The sequence below is a fragment of the Protopterus annectens genome, chromosome 1.part1 (assembly GCF_019279795.1).
Source record: "Protopterus annectens isolate FY-2018-M chromosome 1.part1, PAN1.0, whole genome shotgun sequence".
Taxonomy (NCBI): Eukaryota; Metazoa; Chordata; order Ceratodontiformes; family Protopteridae; genus Protopterus; species Protopterus annectens.
The window spans coordinates 1113924145-1113950405 of record NC_056726.1 but is presented as its reverse complement, the minus strand read 5'-3'; the positions used below and the strand labels follow the sequence as shown (position 1 = coordinate 1113950405).

Below are 26261 nucleotides of genomic sequence, written 5' to 3'. Positions count from 1 at the left end.
GTTCCAGTACTAAACCTCATTCCTGTACAGGCAGTAAACTTAGTACAAGCACATAACTGAATTTGCAAGTTTGCCTTAGCTTGCAACTCGCTAGAACTCAAACACTCAACACAGCACGCCTATGGACAAGATCCCCTGTTTTCTTATACCTGTACGAGTATGTACCTATAAACTCACTGCTTGAACCATATATTCCTAAATACATCCTTCTTTTAGCCCACCTTCACATTGCCTGACTGATCCCAACAGAAACCTTATAGCAATTATTTATCTATTTTGCAGCAGTGACTGTCCGAGCCTTGAATAAACTTTCTCTTCACATCAAAAAACTCTCTCAAAATAGCTTTTAAATGGCTGGTTAAACAGCATCTCACTACATTATGAAGCTGCAATTGCAAAGAATATATTACCTGAAAATTCACAGTCTGTTCTTTCCTAACTGACATATGCTGCACCCTCCTTCTATGCCCTACTCTAACCTGTATCTTTCCTGCACTATTATTACCTTTTGTCTTGAAATATTATCAACTTAATTAAATGTACATCTCCACAATCAAGCATGTCTCTGCATCAAGCACTGTTATTTCATAGGTTTATAGATTACAAGTGAGATTAAAGCAAAAGATCAATGTTGCAGTAAAGATGTCTGCATGTACGGCTGGTGCAGGGCCAAACCAAACCAAATTTCAGTACACAAACGGCCAGCACCAAGAGGTAATCAACACAGCAGACCAAAAATAATGAAATTATTTATTAGTCCCAGACCGGTTTTGGCAAACCTGCCTTCCTCAATGGGATATGTAATAATCAGGTTTGCCAAAACCGGTCTGGGACTAATAAATAATTTCATTATTTTTGGTCTGTTGTGTTGATTACCTTTTGGTGCTGACCATTTGTGTACTGTAATTAAAGCAAAAGAACCATCAAGAAGTGTAACAGTGTCACTTATGTAATAAAATTAATTCTTTAGTTGACTCTAAACAGAAGATCATTTACACAAACTGCCAGTATGAATTTGTCATCAAGTCTGGCTCTGAAGGTAGATAAAGTGTTGCTCTGTTTGATATGTAGGGTGAATCTAGTCCAAAGGAAGGGTAAGTGTTAGGTTAGGAACATAGCATACCAGAAGGTGTTATCAGTATCACACTACAGGTTATGGTATTTAGGTCAGGTGTTTGACTATTTTATGCAGGTGGAGAATGGTAACTAGAACAAGGTCTTACACCACATAAGATACTAGTCTCCTTCTCAGGGGGTTGTAACAAGTGGTGTAGAGGAAGGGTTCTTTTAATATACTTGGAGAATTTAGACAGCTTAAAAACTGTGGAACATTTTGGGCTGGAAATGGTTTTTAGACAGGTACATTCCAAATGGTACACTACAGGCAAAGATTAGCCTGACAAGGAAGGAATATTCTAGAACCAGGACATCCTTTTACATAGATACACTACCCTGATGGTTACCATGTATTTTCTCATGCATTGCTTTGTTTGACAAAAGCTAGTGATAGTGGAGACTGACAAATTTTCAGAGAGTTGAACATTTGATATCTCAAAGAGCTGTTCCTTCAAAACTGGTGAGTGCAGATTTGGAGAGGGTTAGAGTCTTTATGTGTTTGTTTGGGTGTTAGGGTTAGGGTTAAAGTTAGGTAAGGGTATAGGTGTTGCATGTTTGCACTTGTGTGTATTTTAGGGTAAGGGCAACATTATGCTAGTAGTGTGTGTTGGTGGCATGTTTGTGTGTGTCCATGCCTTGTGTTGTGGCAGTGTTATGGGAAGTTTTTTTAAGGTATGGTGTGAGGTTAAGGTTGGAGCAGTATTAGGTTTAGGGTAAGCATATTACTGATGTGGACATGATAACCCTAACCCTGCCTCCACCATAATCTTTTATTTTATGTATTTTTTACTTATCCTTTATTGACCAGGCTAGTCCTACTAAGCTAGTAGTTTCTTTTCAAAGGTGATCTGAGGTGGTATTTATACTACTAGAGGAAATTTTGCCACAGCATCAGGTAACTTCCCTTACTCACAATCAGTATTCGCAGAAAGACTAGATGCGAGTATGTGAACATGTCCCATTCCTAGTACAGTGGTAGCTGGGTGGACAGTGCACGATATTGGGAACACATCAGTAGATTGCATGTGAAAGCCAGTGCAGAGAAAGTTGTTGTGGATGTAGTTAAGGATATGTAGATGTTATTTCAAAAGCCATTATTTGGTGAAATGGGGGAGTCTTTTAGAGAAGCATTTATAGTTACAACCCTCCAATTGGGAGGGTTGCAGGATGAATTACTAAGGAATCCAATAGAACAGACTGAGCCAGAGAACTAAGTATCATGGGGGAACATTTAGGAAATAATACAGGAGGAAGATGCAGAAACAAGGCTGAAGCAGATGCACGACGCTGACCGCATAAAAAAAATCCAGCTATACTCTGTCGCATATCGTCTACTCAGAGGCAATCTCTGCTTAGCATACAAGGCCATGTCAAACCCAGAACTGCTGGACATGCTACACTTAAAGAAATCCCAATCCCTCAGAGCCTCATGTTGCAGGGATCCAAACCTCGTCATCGCAATAAACAAAACATGCTGGAGGGATAGGTTCCTGACCCAGAGACCCCCCCAGACTCTGGAATAGACTGCCCATACATGTCAAGAAGAGTGCCTCTTTGGCCCTCTTCAAAAGGAACCTTGACGATTGGATGGGAGAAAGGAAATTCACCCCGGGGATCACATCAGTCACCCTGCTAGATAGGGGTCCAGGGAATAAATAGTGTGGGAAGAAATAGCCAGGGAATTGTTATGGCTAGGCTTGTATAGGTCCTAGGGCTGATAGCCTAGTACCAACCTATGAACCTATGAGGCCAGTGCACAATCAAAGAAAACCTACATATGCAGAGACAGTAGTGACTACCCAAGAGGACAGAAAGAAAAGAAAAATGAGAACATTTCCTAATGCAAGTTTGTGGTAAGACTGCAAAATAAAATAAGACAGGAATTGAACAGATATGGGGTTTGGAACAATGTAATTTTACCTTTCCGTGTGAAAACACAAGAGGTAAGTGGTTTCATTGTGATTAATAAAGACACATTTTGTGGCATTTTTTGAAACTGCACAAGGCATGGAAAAGTTTATGTATGAATATGAACAAGGCAGAATAATAATTCATGGAATGAGTATGTGGTTAAATCATCTTTTTGAGAAACAAAAAAGAAATTACATAAACAACTTCAAACAGAGGTATAAAGAAAGACTTTAAAAGAACATTTTAGAACTATTTATAAAGAAGTAACGGATATTACAAAATATTATAATAATAGGGGCTTGTGGACTGGGGAATGGGATTGCATTGTCATTTTCAAACAGGAAACAGAAAAAAATGTACACATTCTAAGCATAATAAATTTTGAAGGTAAGAAGGATGTTGTAAAATATCAGCGACAACCAAAAGCATATTTTATGTGGGAAAGAAGGAAAGTTAGCTAATAACTGTGACAAAAGGAAATGTTATATATGTGGGAAACCAGTACAAGAAGCCAAGAAAAATTAACTTGAAAGTGACAGATGTAAAAATAAGCTGGACATAGTAGGATGTAATGCAAGGCAAAAGAGAATTAATCAAGTATTGTAAATCAAGGTAATGATAAAGAACAAATCAGAAATGAAGAAGAGATCGAGGCAGATGAAAATTTAGAAGAAAAAAAAGGAGATAGCAAAAAAAAAGATGAAGGAAGGGAATTAGAATTGGAATCAGAAGTTGGTGATGAAGAAGATATAACTTGAAATGTGGCAAGAGGAAAACAATTATATTATTAAAAGAATAAAAGATAGAAAAGGAAATGTAAAGGAATTAATATAAAAAGAAGAAAGGAAATGGATGACACTTAAAACTCAGTGGTATAGGAAAAATTATATCCTTTAAATTAAGGAACAGAGAAAAGACCTATGTAAGGATTCTTTCAGTTAATATTAACAGTATGAAAAACATAATAAGAAGGATAGGGATTTTAGAATGGTGCAAAAAATGTAATGTAGATGTTGTTACCTTGGAGGATATAAGATTTCTGACATATGAAGTAAAATTTCAGATTCAGAAAATATGGGACAAAAGATAATATGGAATATGGGGAAAGAACTGTGTTCAGGAATAACAGAAGTATGTAAAAGAGTAAAAAAAGATTTTAGATATCATATTCACTAGAATGGGAAGATTAACAATTGCAGATTTTATAAAATTATAGCTATTTATGCTTATATGACTTGTAAAGAAATGGAGAATTTATTTCAGAGAATATTAGATTATGTAGTTGCAAATATGCATATTATAATAACAGGAGATTTTAACTGTGATTTAAAGGGAATATGTCAGAAGGAATTTGTGTATGAGTGTAATAGCTAGTATGTTTATAAGTTTATCTAAAAGTCTTGTCTATTATATCCTAACTAGATGAGCAGCATGGGGTCAGAACCTGGATTGCAGAGGCTGATATTCAGAGCTATAAGGTGCATAGATAACAGTGAAGGTAAACTGAGAGTAATGAGCAAGAAAAAGAGCCAGAAAAAACAAGGGTAATGAAAACTTGCACAGTTTATTTTATAAAAAAGATAAAACAGCATTACGGGGGCACAAACCACATTATCAAACAAGCGAGAGGCACAAAAGGTTTATTAATTAAAAAAAATGCTTAAGATTAAGATATTTGATAAAATGATTGTCAGAATTACAAGACAAGAATGTTTAAAATAAAACAAGCATGTTTAAAGCAAAATGGGCATGTTTATAGTAAAACGAGCACAAGAAACGTACAATAGGGATAAAAAGAGATTAAATGAGCAAAAATAATATAATAAGGGCAAAAAGGGCACATTAAGCATAAATATACCAAGATGACTGCATGTTTTTGGCAAAGTGCTGTGTTTTGGCATAACTACTATTTTGTATTGTATTCAGAGCATAAGTATAGTAATTTGAAATATCTCAAAGTATGTAAAAGTTCTTACAGTGTGTGCTTATTACTGTGCATATATTCCGAAGAGTTTATTTGTGTGCAAAGTGCAACCATTTTGTAAAGTGCAGTCAAATACAACCATTTCAAAAAGTTTCTTCTGTTGGGTGTGTCTATTCACAAAGTGCCGCCATTCCAGAGTGTTTCTTGCACTGTAAAGAGTTATTTAGCAAAGTACCATCATTTTGGGGAAGTTTTAGTGTGCTGTGTATTGTTTATTCGCAAACTGCAATTACTTTTAAATGTTTCTTACTCTGAGCTTCTTCTGCATAGTTCATTCACACATTGCAGTTATTTTGAAATGTTTCTTACACTGATAAGAGGTCATTTCTTACAGTAGTCATTTCAAGAGTATTATAGTGCCTGAGAGATTTGTTTAACAAAGTTCTGTTATTCTGAGGCTTGTTGTGCTATTGGGGAAAGTTACAAGTACTGGTATAAATTTCTGGCATACGTGTATGTATGTATGTTCGTGCATATTTGCAAAAGCCTTCACTGGCATGTGTTAATATGGCAGATGGTTTTTGAAAGCCCTCACCACTTGTGTTTGATTGAATATTGTAGAGAATTGGAGAGTAGTTTAGCAATAGCACGATATTTTTATATAAGCTGCTTATTCTGACAAAGATGCATGCACCAGGGCATTCATTTTTCTAAACCTAGCTGGGTCAGAGGCAATTGAAAGAGAGCATTCATTTATGTATGCACCAGCAGTATATGAAGAAGGTAAAAACTGTCATATTGTTGTACAGGCTGAATCAAGGGGAAAAAAAAACAAGTGTTTGAAGCACAAATTCAGGGAAATGTGTAACCCCCAGACAAATATTACATTATAGAGGCATTTGTTTTACACAAGAGATCAGAAACTAAGGGAAACTTTTGCAGCTTATATAACAGGCCCGAGGAACAAAGAGATGTGTCAGTTTAATGACTAAATTATAAGTAAAAAACTAAGAGCTCTCATAAAATCATCCAAGGCAAATTTTGAGAGAAAAATCGCCAAGGACTCTAAAGACAATCATAAGGCCTTCTTTAGCTATGTTAGAAACCTAGGAGAAAACTCCCAGATATGCTCAGAATTAGTTCAAAATGATGTGAAAATTACTGAACCTACACACATTGCTAACATACTGGCTGACAGGTTCAGTGCAAACTTCTCCCCCCCCCCTAAAGTAAACATATCTATTCCAGAGGATTGTAGCCCCCAAACATCTCCAACGCCCAGGTGAGAACTGCCCTCACTAAGGCAAAAACACAGCATCCATGGGACCGGATGGTGTCCCCGGCTGTGTGCTTCATGAACTCAACGAGGAATTAAACCCACAGTTAGGACAGCTGTTTAATCTTAGCCTCACCTCAGGATACGTACCCAAGGAGTGGCGCACGGCGACTGTGGTCCCACTTCATAAGGGCGGTGCCTCCACAGACCCTGGAAATTACCGCCCCATTAGCTTGACAAGCCTTATCTGCAAAGCCATGGAGAGGATCATAATGGAACTCATAAATAAAGACATAGGGAACTTGCAGACTTTGGATCCAACCCAGTTTGGCTTTGTCAAAGGCAGATCCTGCCTCTTAAACTTGGTTGACTTTTTCGAGACAGTCACCAAGGCCATTGATGAGGAAAGGCAGTCCATACAGCCTACCTCGACCTGGCAAAGGCCTTCGACACAATACCCCACTCAGGTATCATCGAAAAACTCATCAGCTTGAATGTAAACCCATACATCACAAGATGGGTTGCAAACTGGCTAAGCGACAGAACCCACAGGGTCAGAGTTGCTGGAGCCATGTCAGACTCAAAGCCTGTCACAAGTGGTGTCCCACAGGGCTCAGTCCTGGGTCCACTCTTGTTCGGCATCTACTTTTCTGAAGTACAAGCAAACACAGGAGGGTTATGGCTGACAAAGTTTGCAGATGACTGCAAACTGGGCGCCATAGTCGAAAACACATCTGACACAGATATCCTCCAGAAGGGCCTCACAGAAACGGATAACTGGTGCCAGAGCCATGGCCTGAAGTTAAACGCCAAAAATGCATAGTCATACCCTTCGGGAAAAACAAGGTTACCCCTAGCTACCATATAGGTGACAATCCACTGAGCACAGAAAAAGTCATCAGGGATCTGGGGACCCAAGTTGACAGTAGTCTTCGTTTGACACTCATGTTGCTAAAGTAGTTAGGAAAACCTTCTATATCGCCCACCTGATCATGAAGGGATTCACATCTAGATCAAGGGAGGTCATCGTCCCCTGTACTCATCACTCATTAGACCTATGATTGAGTACAATGCCCCGTTCGGAATGTATCTGACCAGACACCTGATGCAGCTTGAAAGGCCCCAAAAGTTCCTCACCAAAAGGATAAAGGGTCTCAAAAATATGTCTTATGCTGCCCGACTGAAAGAACTCCAGCTTTATTCAGTCTCATACCGCTTGCTCAGAGGTGACCTGTGCCTGACATATAAGGCCATGTCAAACCCAGATTTGATGAATATGCTTCACCTCAAAAAATCTAGATCCCTCAGAACCACAAGGGCGGGAGACGTAAACGTTGACACGGTTATAAATAGAACGTGCTGGAGGGACAGATTCATCACCCAGAGACTCCCTATGCTGTGGAACAAAATCCCGGTACATGTGAGGCAGAGCACCTCGCTGGCCTTGTTCAAGAGGAATCTTGACCAATGGATGGGAGATCGCAGATATACCCCAGGGATTACTTCAGTGTCACTGCTTGACAGAGGCACAGAAAAATGATAGGCATAGTTTTTATTCAAACTAAAGGGGTGGCGAAAGCCACATAACTATGGGCTAGGCTTATAAATGCCCTTGGGCAGATAGCCTAGTATGAACCTATGAACCTATGAACCTAAAAGATGTGTTGATAAACAGCAGGTTCATGTGTGGTATTAATAGTGCTGCTGTGGGGAAGATTTTGCTTCGTGACAGTGATTTAACATTGAGAAAGCTATTGAGATTTGTCAAATCCAGAAGTTATAGAAAGACACACAAGCATGCTTGTCAGTGATAAGAGTATGCTTTCAGCAGGCACCAGAGAAACTGTAGACAGTATGCAACACATGGCAAGCAAAATCAGGCCTAAGCACATGGCAGCCATAACCCCTGCTGGTTCACCAGGTAAACCACATAGTTTTCCAGCAAGTTCTAAAAAAGGAGCATGCTCAGTGCAGTACAGGTATGAGTCAGCAAAACCTAAATCCAGCTTTATTCTTAACCATTGTAATTGTGGTGCAAATAATGAGTCTAAAAGTGAGAAATGCTTAGCATTTGGTCAGCAATGTCAAAAGTGTCAAAAATGGAATAATTTTCAAAAGTTTTGCAAATCAAGTAAACCTCAAACAGTTATAAAGAAGGGTCACTCAAAAAAGCAAACTGATCAAGTGGAGTTGCAGCAGTCTGATTTCTATATAGATGGTGTATCAGTAAAAGGTGAAAAGGTTGATGCAGTGAATTTGTTCACAAAAATGAAGTGTTTTGTACTGTCCAGATCAATGGTAAATCCACTGAGCTCAAAGTAGAAACTAGTTCAAAGTGTAATGCTATGTTAGCAGATACTTTTGCTAAAGTGAGAGTTAATGAACAACTAAATGTGGCTAGTTGTGTGAAACTTGTTGCTTATGGAGATGAAGAAATTCAAACCAAAGGCTTAGTAGTACTTTCATGTTATTTGGCTAAGAACTGTTACAGTTTGTTATTCTATGTAGTCCAAAGACCTATGCAGTCATTATTAGGTGTCAGAGATGGTTTGAGAATGAATTTGCTTTCTTTTACCAAAAACGTTCATCATATAAGCACATCTCCTAGTTCCAATTACTGAAGCCATTTTCTCAGAGTATGCTGATGTTTTCGATGACAAGTTGGGCAAACTCCCATTTGTGTATTCTATGAAGTTAGACCCAGAGATCAGTCCAGTGGTCAGACCAGCATGAAAAGTTCTGATAGCTATGCAGAATAAAGTCAAGGCTCAATTGAATAAAATGGTGCAGCAAGGCATGATTTGTCCAGTCACAGAATCAACTGAATGGGTGCCATCCATGGTAGCAGCTGACAAGAAAGGCTCAGACAAAACCAGAATATGTATTGACCCAAGAGATTTGAGTAAAACATTAAAGAGACCATATCATCCAATGCATACAGTCAAACAAGGTGCAGCCCTAATACCAAATTACAGTGTTTGTTCTGTCTTATATGCAAAAAGTTAATTTTGGCGAGTGATGGTTGATTGCAAATCTTCAATACTGACTACTTTCAGTACCCTGTTTCGCAGATATAGATTCCTCAAGATGCCATTTGGAATAAATTCTGCAAGTGATGTCTTTCAGCATGCAATGGAGCAAATTTTTTCAGGTTATCCTTGTGCCATAATAGTAGAGGATTTATTGTTTGGAAGTAATAGTGAAGCAGAGCATGACAGAAACCTTAAGAGAGTTCTAACAGAGCACATGAAGTGAACTTAAAGCTCAATCATCTGAAGTGTAAACTCAGACTACCAAAAGTTACATATGTAGGTCATTTATTTACTAGCACTGGCTTACAACCGGACCCATCCAAACAAGCAGCCATTCTTGAGATGGCAGCACCAAATAATGTTCAAATCTAAAATATTTTCTAGGTATGGTGAATTATTTAGGCAAGTTTATACCAGACTTCAGTGAGTTGACAGCACCTTTGAGAGAGATGACATGCAAAACTGTTACATGACTGTAACAGCACCAGAAAGCATGTGTAGACCATAAGCATAAAATTGCCACCCCATCTACATTAAGATACTATGATTTCAATAAACCAGTATCCCTTTCCTGTGATGCTTCAAAATTTGGTCTTGACATAGTTATTTTTTAAGAAGGCAGACCAGTAGCCTATGCATCAAGAACTCTTATCCAAACTGAAATGCAATATGCTCAAATAGAGAAAGAACTTTTGGTGATAGTATTTGCATGTTTAAAGTTTCATGATTATATTTATGGTTAAGCTATTCAGATTGAAACTGATCACCAACGTTTAGTTACAAATTTAAAGAAGCCTATGTATTTAGCTCCAGCAAGATTGCAAAGAATGATGTTGAAATTGCAAAAATACAACTACAAAACGATCTATACAAAAGGCAAACTTTTTTATTTGGCTGATACCTAACCCAGATCGCCTAGAAATACAATGGAACAGCTTCATGCAGAGAATTTTGACTTTGATGTCATGGAAGTGCTTAATTGTTCTACCAAGAGAATTGAAGAGCTGAGAGATCATACAAAGACTGATCCAGTTTTGCAAAAGCTCAATCACTACATTAATGTTGGATGGCCGATAAAGAAATCTAGTGTACCACCTGAAGTGTAAACTTATTTTCCTTACAGAGATGAGATGTTGATGGAAGATGACATTATTTTCAAAGGTCCTAAAATTGTTGTTCCTGCTTCCTTACAACATGAATATATCCAGAATTTGCATTATGGTCACCAAGGTTGCAAATCTACCTAAAGAAGGGTGAGAGGACTAGTAGTTTGGCTTTTTCCAGCAAAATTCATTGATAAGATACTTTCTTCTTGTTCAGTATGCAATAGTACTAAACCACATTTGCAAAGAGAATCACTTCAGCTAAGTCAAGTTCCTGAACTACCTTAGTCAACAGTAGCCACTGATATATTCCAGTGGAAAAAACAGCTTGATGTTGGTAGACTCTTATTTGAACTGGTTTGATATTGATTTACTACCTAACCTAACATCCACTGCTGTTATTACTAAGTTGAAATGTCATTTCTCAATACATTGAAGTCCTCACAAAGTTATTTCTGACAATGGTACTCAATTTACTAGTCAGTTGTTTCAGAAATTTGCAAAATAATGGGACTTTGTACATGCTACTAGTAGTCCAGAATATCCACAGTCAAATGGTCTTGCTGAACATGCAGGGCAGAGTGCAAAACAATTACTTGAGAGGTCAAAGCATGACAATACTGATGTCTTTTTGAATTTACTTAATCTCAGAAACATACCCCGTGATGATATACTTGCCTCACCTGCTCAGGGACTTCTATCTAGGGAAACCAGAACAACATGTTCTATCAGTTCCATTTTGTTGAGGCCTAAAGCTAAGAACAGCATGACAATTAGAGCTCAACTATTCAGAAAGGGTTCTTTCCAGAAGTCCAGCTATGATAAATCAAGCAGATTTCTTCGTCCATTGAAAGAAGGAAAGACAGTGATGATAGAAATGGTGAAAGGTTTCCACCGGATTGGTCAAGTGACAGGCATATGTACCAAGCCGAGATCCTACTTCATGGAATTTGAGGGTGTGTAGTACAGGAGAAATCGCAAACATATTCCTCCTGTATCCAAATCAATATCACGGCATTGATCCTGTGATAGAGACTCTAGATCTCAGAGCAATCGAGACAATGTTCCTGTTGTAGAACATGTCTTAACCTCTACTTTCAGTCTTGATGATGTTTCTGATGTCCCAAAAGTTGACCATTCAGCACAGACAGTCCCATTTGCTAAACCTGATTCTAATTTCTATGTCACATGATTTGGTTGTATTTCCAGACCTAGTGTGAAATAAACATCAACCTGGACATTATTGGGTAACTTGAACCACATGGTGAACCCATAGCTACTCCCTTTTTCTGGACATAATATTGATTTTCAAACAGAATATAATTGTAAGATAATATTATGTCTAAATTTTCTTGCACTAAGGATATTTCATCTCCTGGAGCATTTTTTTGATGCATTCTTGTGCTAACCAAGCGTACTTTGTTGGTTTTTGTGTACGCCATGGCGGACAAGTTGTTTGAAACAACGCCAAGTATTTTAAAAGATGGCTCACATGACATAGATGCAATGGGTAAACTCACAATGCTCACTGAACTGTTGTCTCAGAAAGTTGAGACAATGAGCGAAAGGCTAGATAAAGCAGCACCATTACAGCAATCGCAGCAGGACCGAATGGTTACTTTTGAAATAGATGGAGTAGACAAAGGGGCACCGAACCATCACCCACCACAGGACTGAAGGGTTATCACAGATGTACCACAATCGAGCCAAATGTTGGGGATGGTGTCAATTGGACAGATGCAAAAATTTCAAAAAGAAACAGGTACTGTTACAGATAATAACATTATTCAGCAAACTAATGTGCAGGTTATGGAGCCGGTACAACCAGTTGTGTTAAGGGACATACTTAACAGTAGTAATGAAGTAAATTTTAACACATCACCGGCAACATCGTCTTTGAACCTACTTGGTCATAACTGTGCCAACCAAGCAATCTCAAAAGATCAAACGCAGATACCTAACTTAAAAGATTGGCTTACATCCCCAATAGGCTTGTATAGAACCGATTTAATAATAAATTAATTTATTGGTACAGAAGGTAATAATCTTTCATTATCGGACTTATTAAATGAATTGGATACCAACATGTTGAAACACAAAAAATTGTCTTTGGAAATTGAATATTTCCAGAAGTGTGTAAGAGCAGATATAGTGCCAAAGGGGCTCCGAAGTTGACGTTACCTTACAGGACTAATTGCTGGTTCTGAATTTTATAAGGATTTAATTACTTTATTCAATAATCAAGGTTTACAATTAATGCAGACCATGATAAAACATTACACCATAATGATTAAAGATTTAGAAGAAAGAATTGAGAAATTAGACACAACTATTAAACAGCATGGAGATTTTACAAGATACAAATACGAATACACACGATGCTTTCAAAGTATAGAACAACACATTGAAAAAAATGAGAAAAATAAAAATTAAAAAGTTAGAAAGGGATCATGTTCAATATGAAAAAGGTATAGCCTACCCGTCACCTCCACCTTCTCAAATATGGTCCAAAAAACAATTAGATTCATTGGATGAGCATGTAGTTGTGGAGAATAGAGATGAGAATGCATTAAGGACAAACATTATTCCCACATCATCTTCTCCAGCACAACATCAAGAAGATTTTGTGATAGAAAACAATCAAGTGAGAAGAAGTGAACAAATAAGAGAATGTAGTAGTAAGAATAATGAGTCAGGATCAATGGAGGGTATTAATGGAATAGCAAACATGAAAAATAATCAGGGTTTTCAGCGGCATGCCAAGAGAAAGCAATGGAACAGGAAGAGAAACCAGAACAACAGGAGTTGATCATCCAAGACAATCAGGATAATTTACCTATACTCATAAAAAATGGAAAAAAGGATTTTACAGTCTATAATGTCTCTTATTTTCAAGTTACAGAATCATTGGTAGACATTTTATCCAAAGGTTTAACTTTTGTACCTTCGTGTAGATTGAATTTAGCAAAGACTATTTGTGATTTAAAACTCTTCGTAAGGAAATTGAATTTAAAGTATTTATTTGATGAGCAACCAAATGTTAATAATGAATTTAGATTTGCAAGTTGTTTCAAGCCACCACCACATAATTCACTTTCTATTTTTGAAAAAAAATTGTGAGTTGGATTTTAGGGAACTAAGTAAGAATGGACCAAGAACTAATGACAATTTAAGTAAAGATGAGAGAGAAAGTCGAGATTGTTTACTAATGGCTGACATAAAAATCATGAACCCAGATAAAGGTGGGGGATTGGTTTTTATGTATGTGCCAGATTACACAAAGTCCATCAGAGAAATCCTGACTACGGACATCTATCAAATAGCATCTGTTAACAAATACAATAAGGCTAATCAATTTATAAAGAGCCTATTAAATGAGCTATTTATAGAAGCGAGAATAGACATTCACACATTTAATTATCTAATGATCATGGCACCAAGAGCCCCATGTAATTTTGGAGTGCTGAAGATTAACAAGAATCTTCAAAACCCTCCACTTAGACCCATAGTAAATGGAAGAAATTCACCTACATATGCATGTGCTAAATATATACATTCCATTCCTAAAAAAATATGTATCAAAAGAACAGTAGATCATTAAAGATTCTTGGGCACTATTGGAGAGATTAAATACCTTCACATATAAAGATGATTATAATTTAACAATAGATGTAAACGAATTATATACCAGCATCCCCCATAATGAAAGGATTATTTTTTATGAAGATACACAAGCAAATGTGAATAAGGTTATGATACGTTGATTTACATGTAATAGTGTAATGAAGAAATATTGTTATAAACCTTATGAATTTATCTCTCCAAACTCTTCAATTTTAATAAACACATTATCGAACATTTATCTTTTAGTCCTGGATACATATATGCATTAAGCCTTATTTGCCACAATAATTCTATTTTCTCTAATAATAAGCTGGTGGGTCCTCCTCTTAGATCATGCTTTACTTGTTGGATTACCTTAAATTTAAAATTATGTTCAGGATGAGATATGACATGTCTTGCTAAAGCATTATCTTCTTTTTCTTGGTTTATACTTCTTAAATGTTCAGCCACTCTATCTTTTAATCTACGATCCGTGTTTCCCATATAAAAAGATGGACATGCTTGACATTTTTCTACGTATACCACTCCTTTTGTGTTACAGTTGAATTTTCCTTTGATAAAGATTTTATATCCATTAATGTCAATATTACTCCGTATATCCATTATGTAACAATGGGAACAACTTCCACATTGCATCATACCCATGTTTCTGGTAAATGGAGACTTTTGTTTTTGAAACATTTCCTTAAAGTTGTAACCTTTTCTCTATACAATTTTGGGCATAAAATTAAAGGTCAATCCCAAACTAACATCGTCTTTTAACAGAGACCAATTTTTGATTATGATTTCTTATATTGAACCATAGTCTGAACAAAAATTCATTATACATGCCAGATTAAATACCTTACAACCTAAAGGTGGCAAATTTTGATTCAAAATTTCATTGTTATGTGAATCAATTTGATTAGGTTCTATTACACCTCTATGTTTTAATATGAGTGTATAAAACCCTTTTATTCTCTTCGTTGTTACTTCTAATATCATCTCTTCTACTAATTCAAACGGATATGCTCTGTTCAAAAACATTTGCTTCAAATTAAAACATTCTTCATTAAATTTCTCATCTGTTGTTATCATTCTAGCTACCCGAACCAGTTGACCTTTCAAAACTTAATGTTTTTGGTACAACGGATGGGAGCTAGAAAAATGGAGAAATTTATTCGAATATGTGGGTTTTCTATACAATGAAGCTGCATATTGTCTTTGTTGCAAATTCTTTGTTATTTGAACATCTAAAAATGCTATAGATGTAGTGTCGAATGAATACGTGAATTTAAAAATTCAATTGTTTCATTTAACCATGTTACCAGATTTTTGGCTGTTTGTGATGTACCTTCTATTATCACAAAAATATCATCAATAAATCTCACATAAAACCTGACTGCATCTTTAAAAAGGCTATTGGGAAAAACAAAATTGCTTTCCCAATAGGACATCACCAAGTTAGCATAACTTGAACCGCATGGTGAACCCTCATAAAAAGCACATACACATATTTATATTTACATTTTTAACTTAATGTTCATTAAATAATATAAAGATAAAACATATATGATATTTATAAAAGAATCAGTTCACGTCCTGCTGTTATAAAAGAAAGGAAGTATTAAACATATTAAAATATTAAAAATATTAAAAATAATAAAAGAAAAAATAAGAGAAAAGAAAAATAAAGAAAAACATTTTCAATTTACATGATCAGAATGAAAGTGTTTTCTTATATTTTGAATTAAACATATTACATCTATTCATTAGGTTACATTAACAATAATAATATAATATTTAAAATAATATGGTTAAATTAATGTATTTCTATATTTTTTAAACGTAAGGAAAGAGCTGCTTTTAGACCTTTCAGCTTATTATTATCATTTTATTCATTTTATTTTAGTTTATTTTAAGCTGGAACAATGTATTTTCAATGTATGAAGTTTTTTTTGAATGTATATATCCTTAAAATTTTGATTCATTAGAAACACGCTTTTTTGGCGCAGAGTTTATATAAGGTTTGAATTTAATAGAGTGCTGACATTTCTGAAGAAGTCCTACAAAATTGTAGGACAAAAAGCGTGTTTTAATTAGTGTGTTTAAAGTAATAAATCGGCAGTAGTTTCTCCACTTGGTTTCCTGGCATTTCTTTTACTGGTTTGTAATAGCTAGTTTGTTTATAAGTTTATCTATGTTAAATTTATTAAGCCATCAATCCTGGTGTGTTTGTACATAATAAAGCTACTTGAACAGAGTCCACAGTCTCATCTGTTGTATCCTGACTAGATGAGCGACACTATTGCAACAGTTTTTTCAGATCATTTGGCAATATGGTTGTTAATATTTCTTAATAGAGAATCCATGAAAATAAGAATAATTTTAGAAGAATGGAATGAAAAGGGGGAAAAGTAATTATTCAGTTATGGAAGTTTCATATTACTATGAACAAATTTTCTGAGAATTGGTCTGAATGGTGGATTAATTTTAAAAGAAAATATAAAGGGAGTGATTTATATTCTCAGAGTAAAGTAAGAAAGAAAGAAAAACAGGAATGTCTTAAAAGATATAGAGATGTGTTGCAGAATATAAAGAATAACAGACAATATGAAAACAGAAAGAGATTTGCAAAAGAAATTATAAAATTAAGGAAGTATATCAACAATTATATTTTTACAAGGGAGAAGACAAGAGGTATCATCATATTTAAGCAAGAATGTGAAGGAAAATAGTATGATGACAGAAATGAAAGATAAATAAGGTGAATTAAAGAAAAATCAACAACATATTATGGAAATTGTTGTAAGTTATGTGGAAGAAATGTTTAGAAAGAAAGAGACAAAATGCAAGAATATGAAAAGTAAAAAAAAAAATCTCTGAACAATTTAGCAAATAATTTGAGAGACAGTACATTATATGATTTAGAAAATGTGTTTAAACAGTTAAATATAGAATCAACAGCTAGTCCACATGGACTTGGATTTGAAATATACAAAACTTGTGAAGAATGGCAGAAGTAGTACTTATTATGCGTATTTAAGGAATAGTTAAATTAAGGTTTAAGTTATAGGGAATTATATAACGGGATATTAAAATTTAAATGGGAAAGAAGGTGAAAAAGAAGATATAAAGAATTGGAAACCAATAGCGTTAAACAATATAGATTATGCAATATTTATGAAAATAATACAGAAAAGATTTGAGAATAAGATACAACACATGATGGAGGAAAGTGTATGAAAGGAAAAGGATGCCAAGAGCTATTAAGGTCAGTGAGAGAAATAGTGGACGATATTGTAAAAAGGAGAGATGATATAAAACATATGGCAGCTGATATTAGTAAACCATTTGAATCAATACAACATGGCATGTTGTAAGAAATATTGGAATTGCATAATATTAGCAATAAAATTAAGCAAGCATGTATAACAGTGTATAATAATAGTAAAGTAAGAGTCTTGTTTAATGGCTGATTAATAAAGATATTTTCTTAAGTAATGGTATTAAACAAGGGTGTCCTATGAATAATATTTTAATTGTATGAATTCAATAGTCAGTGAGGTTAATCATAAAAATGAAGAATATAAACTATATAATTCATACAGATGTTGACATTCCAGTTATGGTGTCATATGCAGATGATATTATTATAACTAGTAAAAATAGAGAATGGATGAAAGAAGTTATATTTTATTTAGTTGATTATTCAAAAGAAATGGGTATGATTTTTTATAAAGAGAAAAGCAAAGATATAGGAGATATAATAAAAAAGTAGGTAAATGACTCACTATGAAAGAAATATCTATTTCAGGAAAACATTTTTATGAAGAAGGTAATATAAATGAGTGTTAGCCTAGTACTAACCTATGAACCTATGGTTATGGAAAAAGGAGTGGGGGTTGAATTAAAAAGTATGTATATATGAACAATAGATTGATATGTAAAAACATGCAAGTTACGTACTCTTTCTGAAAGTTGCCGAGGTCACTTTCACATTCAACTCCGCTACCACTCACTCAAGTAGATGTGGCCTTTGTGAAATCCCTGCTCTGGTCCAATGATCAAGGAGCCTCAATCCTCTCCACTGACACCAGTAGGGAACATTAACTGAGAACAAAAATAGATACACACAGTATTTTCAGATGCAGCTCTCTACACCAAGTACAGTTTTCCTTAGGAGCACACAGGGAAAATGCACACTCCAGTCTGGGGGTTAAACTTCGTCTCCTAGCCCCATTAAGATTCCCAACTGACACAGCTGTAGGACTAAGTCCTTAGCCGGGTATCTCAAGCCAAGTCCTTCACCACCCTCTCTGTGAAATCAGTGCTCGTGTGCCTGTTCAAAGTAGCTGACATACACATTCTCTTTGAGATTTGATTTTCACACACACATGTACATACCCGCACACACACACACACACACACACACACACACACACACACACACACACACACACACACACACACACACACACACACAAAACCACACACACCTGAGAAAGGCTAGCACAACTTAATCATTTTGTCACCTTCACCCATACTATAAGGTAGATACACTGCCACCAGGACACCCAAACCTAGCTACTCTAAGGTTCCTACCAGGGTATCCAATTACTCTTAGTAAAATTAATACTTATACAAATGGTAGCATTTCCAAGCAGCAAGACTTTCAGCAGCATGGAGCCACAGTATCACTAAATTAATGCAAGTACTCTCAAAAGTTAAAATATTTTCTAAAAGACCAGCCACAATGAAAGGTTTAGATATATTCAATAATAAATAATAAAAGGAAAACATGAACATACTGAATATCTAGTTACAATAAACACCAGAGTTTCAATCACAGGAAATATAAAAACCAACATGGATGGAAAGACTCACACAGATACTGAAAAAAATAACATTTAATTAATTCCACTATATTTTCATAATTGATTGAAGAATTACTGTTCCCTACTTACAGGCTAGAGCAAGGCAAGATGAAGATGAATGAGCGTGTCTTGTCAGGTCCCAGAAAACAGAGAGCATCTATCACATCTCCCATTAGTATTCAAATATCATTTCAGTGCTGGCTACAGAATGACTTCACATCAGGTCACCAGAATCTGTGGTTCTCACACTACCCCCTCACTAGATACTGAAACAGTATTTGGCAATGATGTGTCACAATACACACCTAGCTAAGGTTTACTACAGCATCTGGAATCTGTAAAACAATTACAACCCTTCCGCCCTTCCTGCAGACATAACAACCCATACTCTGGTACCCCAAGATAGAAATTAGTTCACTACTAAGGACAATAGATGAGGATCCCAGCCCTTGCTTTTCACAGACATCATGTCTCTGGCTGCATTCAAATCTATGAGATAAAATATTCATGGCCTAAATCAAGTCATCTAATTTCAGAGTACTTTTCTTAAGGTTAGCTGGGCTGAGCTTAACCCCTTCCCTTCCAGTATCCTCTGTTAAAATATATACACAACAATGCAGTCTGACATACATGTATATTTCCTTTCTGTCCAGCAAGAACCACTGCTGATACATTTTTAACACAAGCAACTTTACAAATACATTTTTAAAACAAGCATGTGCATAAATCAGTTTGATATTCAAATGACATAGAATTCTTTACAAAACCCATCTAGCTATGTTGGCATATACTGCAGTGCCCTACTCTCTCTGGCATAGCTGGCAGTACCTCCTAGCATCACTTCTCTCCCCCCTTTGAAGACTTGAGCTAGTTTTTGAAGTGACCCTGAGGAAACATTTGAAAATAAACACCAAATGAAGAATTAACCACACTGGAATCCAAGATAAAGGTTAGTGCTTTTGTTTACTATATTAAGCAAACTTCATCAGACAAAATTGAATAAAAGTACAACCATATTTATATATAAAGACTAATAATTAGTATGACATAATTTCCTTCAAAACAAGACCATACCTCTAATTAAAGTACCAAACCACAAAAAAATGCACCTATAGAATGTTCAAATAATAAATAAAATATGTAAGAAACATTCAATACATAGAACATAAAACAAATAAATAACCATGTAAAACATATAAATATTGTATATATGTTTGTCATCTCCTTAATGCCCTCAGTTTCAGCATACTTTTAATGGAAACTGAGTCATTCAACCCTGGTGCAGATAAGGCATTAAGCCTCAGTTGCCAAATTAATTCCCTCTCTTCTATTTTCAAATCTATAGGACCCCCTCTCACATTTTCATAGATTTTCTCAATAACTAAAAATCTGAATTCATGTTCAGGGAAGATGTTAATATGCCTGGCTAACCCTGAGGAAACATTGCTTGAGAAAAATGAGCCTGTCTGGGAACACATTAATCCATATCCTGTTTTGAGAGCTCATCTGGGTTGGCATTGCTGATCCCACTACAGTGCCACACTATCATGTCATATGCCTGCAACCCTAGGCTCCATCTTAATAACTTGGCATTTTGCTGGCTGGCCATGTTAAGGGATTGTGGTCTGTAACTACAGTGGCTTTCCTTTCATATAGATAAGGCTGAAGTTTTTGCAGTGCCCATACTATGGCTAGACATTCTTTTTCTACAGCTGCATACCATCCCTCCTTGGCATGGAGTCTATGCCTGAGATATACAACTTGGTACTCTTCTCCCTCTGAGGAAACATGGCTGAGTACAGACCCCACCCCATGGTTTGAAGCATCCACTTTCACAAGAAATTCTTTGCTGTAGTCTGGACTGGCTAGCACAGGGGATCCTCCCAAAGCCCCTTTAAGGTTTCGGAATTCTTGCTCACAGGCTGGAGTCCACACAACATTATCTGGCCTGTTTTTCCTCATCAGGTCTATAAGGAGAGCAGCTATTGCACTATAACTGGGGAACTAACTTCCTATTGTACCCCACTGTTCCCAAGAAGGCCCTCACCTGCTTTTTTGGTAACAGGGGCAGGCCATGCCTGAATAACTTCCACTTTGGCAGGTACTGGCCCAATCTTACCACTCTCACTCTATGTCCCAGGTAGGAGACCTCTGCCATACTGGCCTGATACTTACTGAGTGTAATGGTCCCTACTCTGGGCCAGTAATCAAGCATCCTCAATCCTCACCACTAACACTGATGAGGGATGGTCACTAGGAACAAAAATAGATACACCTAGCATTTCCTGGTGCAGCTCACTGCACCAAGCACAGTTTTTCTTAAGAGTATACAGGGAATGCATACACCATTCCTGGGGCTGGACTCTCTCTCTTTCTATCTCTCTCCCTGACTCCAAACAAGACCCCCACACTGACCACTTTGGAACTCTGTGTCCTTGTTCAAAGTAGCTAATACAGACACACACACACACACACACACACACACACACACACACACACACACACACACACACACACACCAGGGAAAGGCTGGCATAGATTTTCCAGCTGTGCCCCATCTGCTCAGACTAAGCAACCAGTCAGCTACTCGAAGGCTCCTATAAGGTTACCCAGTTATATTGAACAAAATTCATACTAATACAAATGCTAAAGTTTGACCAATACAACAAGTCTTTCAGGAGTAGCCCCAGTGTCTCTAAAATAAGCATATGTTATCTTAAGATGCTAAAAATAGTCTCTAAAAGACCAGACACAATGAAAGGTATAGAAATAATTAATAATAAATAATCAAATAGAAAACATGAGAATACCAAATATCTAGTTGCAATAAACACCAGAGTTTCAATGACAGAAAATATAAAAAAATAACAAAGTTGGATAGATTCACACAGATACAGAAAAACATACTTAACTAACCTTACTATATTTTCCTGACTAGTGAAGTACTGTTCCCTAGTTACGTTACTGACTACAGCACGGCAATATTATGTGTGTTGCATGAAGTGTGTGAGAGATCTTTCCTGTGAGGTTCCAAAGAACAGAGTGGTGCAAGAGTTCTGTCACATCTCTCACTAATATCTAAAAATCATTTCAATGCTTGTTATAGAATGACATCACATCTGATCGCCTGACTCTGGTTGCAGCATGTAGAAGCTATAAATCTATTTCCAAAACATCCACCCTTCCAGGGTAACAATTAGTTCACCCCTATGGACAATAGAGTATGATTTCTAGTTCTGGTTTTCTGAGACATTTTTGTCTCTGGCTGCAATCAGACATGTAAAATCAGATGTTATGGCCTAAACTAATCCTCTGCCACCAGTCTCTCAGTCTTGGGGAAACAAATTCAATGAGCAGGGTACTGGATACACAAATTTCCACAGAGGGGACAGCTCCAGTGTAAGCACCACGAGAGGGGCAACCACAGATAGAGTCAATAACAGGTACTGTTTCACAATGTTCTAACTAACACAAGAGGTAACTATAATATATATATAATTTTTAAAGTTATATGGTTAACCATGCTTGTGAGGACTTATTTGCTAAAGACATGACACTTGCTCCCAATAAAAGAGCACATTTACTTAATGTATTAATGAATTTGAAACATTAAAACATTATACAAGAAAACTAAATTTTAGTATACTTTTTGCTAATGTCTCTGAAGCTTTGGGTTCCCTAAGGGTTTCCAGTACATACAACCCACCTATCCACCCCGCTCAGATGCTTTTTGAACATGTCTGTGAATTAGACTTTTGAAGTGTTTTAGGTAAGAAAAGTGTAATAAAAATATAAATTAATGGGATGAGGAACTTCCTAATGAATTAAAGGACAATAACTTGAAAATAATGACACCTGATTGGGGGGATGGATTGTTATTATGGAAATATATGATTGCACTAACAGAATGCTAACTGTGTTATAAAATTATTGTTATATGGAGGTATTGCTAAATGAACTGAATACTGCATACCACAGAATTAGGAATGTCTTGAATATGTTTATTCAGGAACAAGTAAGTTCAGATGAGTTCCACTATTTTGAAGTAACAACACCCACTATTCCTATCATTTTTATTGTATCCAAAATTCACAAGAGCATCCACAACCCAAGGCCAACAGTGGATGCTTGAGGGTCCATTACCCACCTCTGTACCAGATTCCAAGATGAAAATTAAAACCATTGCTAAAGCAAAAAAAATGTATTTGTAAAAATTCATGGGAATATCTTGGGAAAATTAATGAGTTGAACTTCAATAGAGACAGCACTTTCTTGAAAATAGATGTCAAAGACCTTGGTACATCAATCCCAAATGACAATGGTTTACTTTGGTGTACTTATTTGAAAAAGGAGTCACACAGGATGAGATTCATGTTTTTGAAATTTTACTTGACATTGTTTTGAAAAGTAACTTTCTACTATCCCATGGTAAATATTATTTATAGTGCACAGGGGTAGCAATGGGGTCGGCATGTGGGGGCCTCTTTGCTAGCATCATAATGATACAGTGAGAGAAAAAATATTGAACAAATTCTGAACACTTTAAAATATGAGTTTTACACTTAGTACCTGGATGACATCTTTATTTGGGACAACAGGAATGAAACGGACAAGAAGGAGAAGATAGTGGGGTTCATGGAATTCATCAATAAGATCACCGAATTTTTAAAATATACATACAAATGTAAGAATTCTAATATCGCATATTTAGATATTAGGTTTATGAAGAATGTGACAGTAAGTAAATATATTTCCAGAACATATAGAAAGCCAATACATTGTAATACCAACCTCCATTACACTAGCTCCCACCCACAGACACAAAAGCGGGCAGTAGTAAAAGGACAATTTGTCTTAGCTGCCCGTATGACTTCTGTGCTTGAAGACTTCTAGACGAGTCTGTGAACATTAAAAACATGTTTCTGGCAAGAGAATACCCAAATGAGTTTATTGATAAAGTAATGTGTGAAGTCATATACATAAAAGACAAAGCAATTTCCATAAACCCATATTGGACACCAAGAACAGACCAAACACTAGTGCCGCAAATTTGAATGAAAACGCTCTTCAAACAAGCACCAGAAATTAGCTTCATGAAACTGAAATGACACCTACAGTACTCAGTAGTGACAACAACATTCATTGTTCATCTCATTCTACACCCACATTCAGGAACTCATTTATCACCACTTTTAACACAGACAGTACTATGATTAAGAACATCAGAGAAAAAATGGTGTGTTTTGGGAGAAGACAAGTCCTTATGAGAAAAATAGGTACAAGGCCACAGATCATTTATAGAAAAGGACTTAATTTAAAAAATGTAGTTCAGTATTCCAACATAGAGACTAAAAATGTAAACAGACCGATGAAAATGAACAAATGTGGCAGATGTTCTTATTGTTGTCACATTTTGGTATGTGAGGCTTTTAAAATAAAGAGCAGCACTTTCCACAAGTGGTATATGCTGCCTTATGTCAGTAGTATCCTTGTTTCTATATTGGGAAGATGGAAGGTAAATTCAGGGGTTGTATCTATGAACACCAGTATGAAATCAGAAATAGTAATGATAAAAAATGCCTTAGCAAAGCATCTTAAGGAACATCTTAGTCATAGTTTTAAATGTGTAATAATGCAACAAGTAGAGAAAAAAATATGGGGAGGCCCTCAGCAATTGTTATTTGAAAAAAAAGAGTTATACTTGCAGCTAAACCTGAATGCCAATACTTGGCCACGCCTTAATGAACAAACATCCATCATTTGTTTATTAAGATTAAAAGTTTTAGAGAGGCAACTAAAAATATATATAAAATATAAGAAATATTTGCATTATGATATGCATTTTTGCTGTACAATGATTTTTAAAAAGATGTACACAAATTTTACATACAAATGCATCCAAACAATATCATTTTTTAAATGCATCATATTTCACATTTTTATATTGTGCTTTTCAGTCAGTCTTTTAGCTGTGTATTCATCTATATAAATGTATTGAAGTTTTATAAGTGTCATATGCTTCTGTGTTTGCTGCCCTGCTTTTTACGTCGGTAAAACCGACAGGAAGTTTAGGGAATGTGTATACCAACACTGTTACGCTATAAAGAATTGTAAATGTGAAAATGCACTGGCAAAGCATACTGAAAACAACCCAGGGTACAATTTTTCATTTATGGGGATAGATCATATACCTATTACAATCAGAGGCGGTCCGATCTCTCTTTTACTAGAGATTTGTGAGTTAGATTGGCAACTCAAACTCGATGTCTTTAATACACCTGGGTTAAATGAGAGTTGTAATATTGCCCCAGTTTTAAAATATAGGTCCTATTTGAGGTAATCAAAAGTATTTCTTTTGCTGCTAGTTGTCTCATAAAAGGTTTTTTATTGTTAGATTTATTCTTCATTGGGAGATTTATTGTTGTATTTTCATAAAAAACGATGTTATGTGATCCTATCTCGCCTACATTCTGACTGATGGGTTCGGAGCCGATCCCTCGGCTCCGACTCGGCACGCTTATGCCAAAGAGCGAAGTCTCTTATTGGCTGAGCTTACTATATCCCAGGATGCACCACTACCAGTCCCCCAGATCTCGTTTGCCGCTAACAAGTGAAGACGTGGTCTCGAGCTGGCTGAGCTAAGTAGTGATTATTTTCACTAACTTTCTGTCAGGAATTTCTTTATTCTTCAACTAAAAGCTGTTTTAACAGCTATCTTGTGTTTAGAGTGCGTTTGGAGAAATTTACTTGGTAAATTCTTGTGTTGTGAGTGTTGTTTGACTAGGAGTACCTCTTGTGTGGAAAGGCCTTTCCCGGTCTTTTTGGTTGTTAGGGGACTTCTGTTCTGTTTAGGGATCTCGGATCCTTTATACTGCTGATAGTTTCTCTTTCTTTAAAAAGAAGGACAAAGCAGAAAATTTCTTTTTTCTGTCATAATTACAGTGTTTGTACTGTGTTTGGCTAGTTCACTGAATAATTTACCGGAATATCTCAGGTTCCTAGGCCTTCAGGCTTTAAAAAGTGCACCAAGTGCAACTTTAAAATGTCTATAACAGATGACCACTCTCTCTGTGTTTATTGTTTGGGTGCAAAACATTTGCAGGAGTCCTGCAGCGTGTGTCACGCTTTTTCCTCGAGGGTCCTCCAAGAGAGGAAAAATAAGCTTATATTAAAAGGTCTTATAAAACCCTCCTTTGAAGAAGCTTTAGTATCCTCTCCTTCTCCTGCTAAAAAGAAAAGGGCGTCGGCTCCGACCAGGCCGTCGGATCCGACCGCCAAAAGACATAGGCAGGTTTCTCCTTCGGCTCCAAGGACTTCGGAGCCGAGGGCGGAACGGTCTGCCTCGATGCCACCAGTCTCGACTCCTCTGGCTTCGGAGCCGATGGCTGGGGCATCAAGAAGCGGGTCACCTTCGTCGGC

The 26261-nt window shown here is 36.3% G+C and overlaps 1 protein-coding gene across 1 annotated transcript in view; it reads right to left on the bottom strand.

Annotated features, from left to right (window-relative positions):
• Positions 1–11804, bottom strand: part of LOC122815576 (vomeronasal type-2 receptor 26-like) — a 42001-nt gene extending 30197 nt beyond the window's left edge. Inside the window, exon 1 of the mRNA XM_044088192.1 lies at positions 11596–11804. Within this exon, the coding sequence (XP_043944127.1) occupies positions 11596–11804 (209 nt within the window). The remainder of the gene's footprint in view (positions 1–11595) is intronic.
• Positions 11805–26261: the final 14457 nt, after the last annotated feature.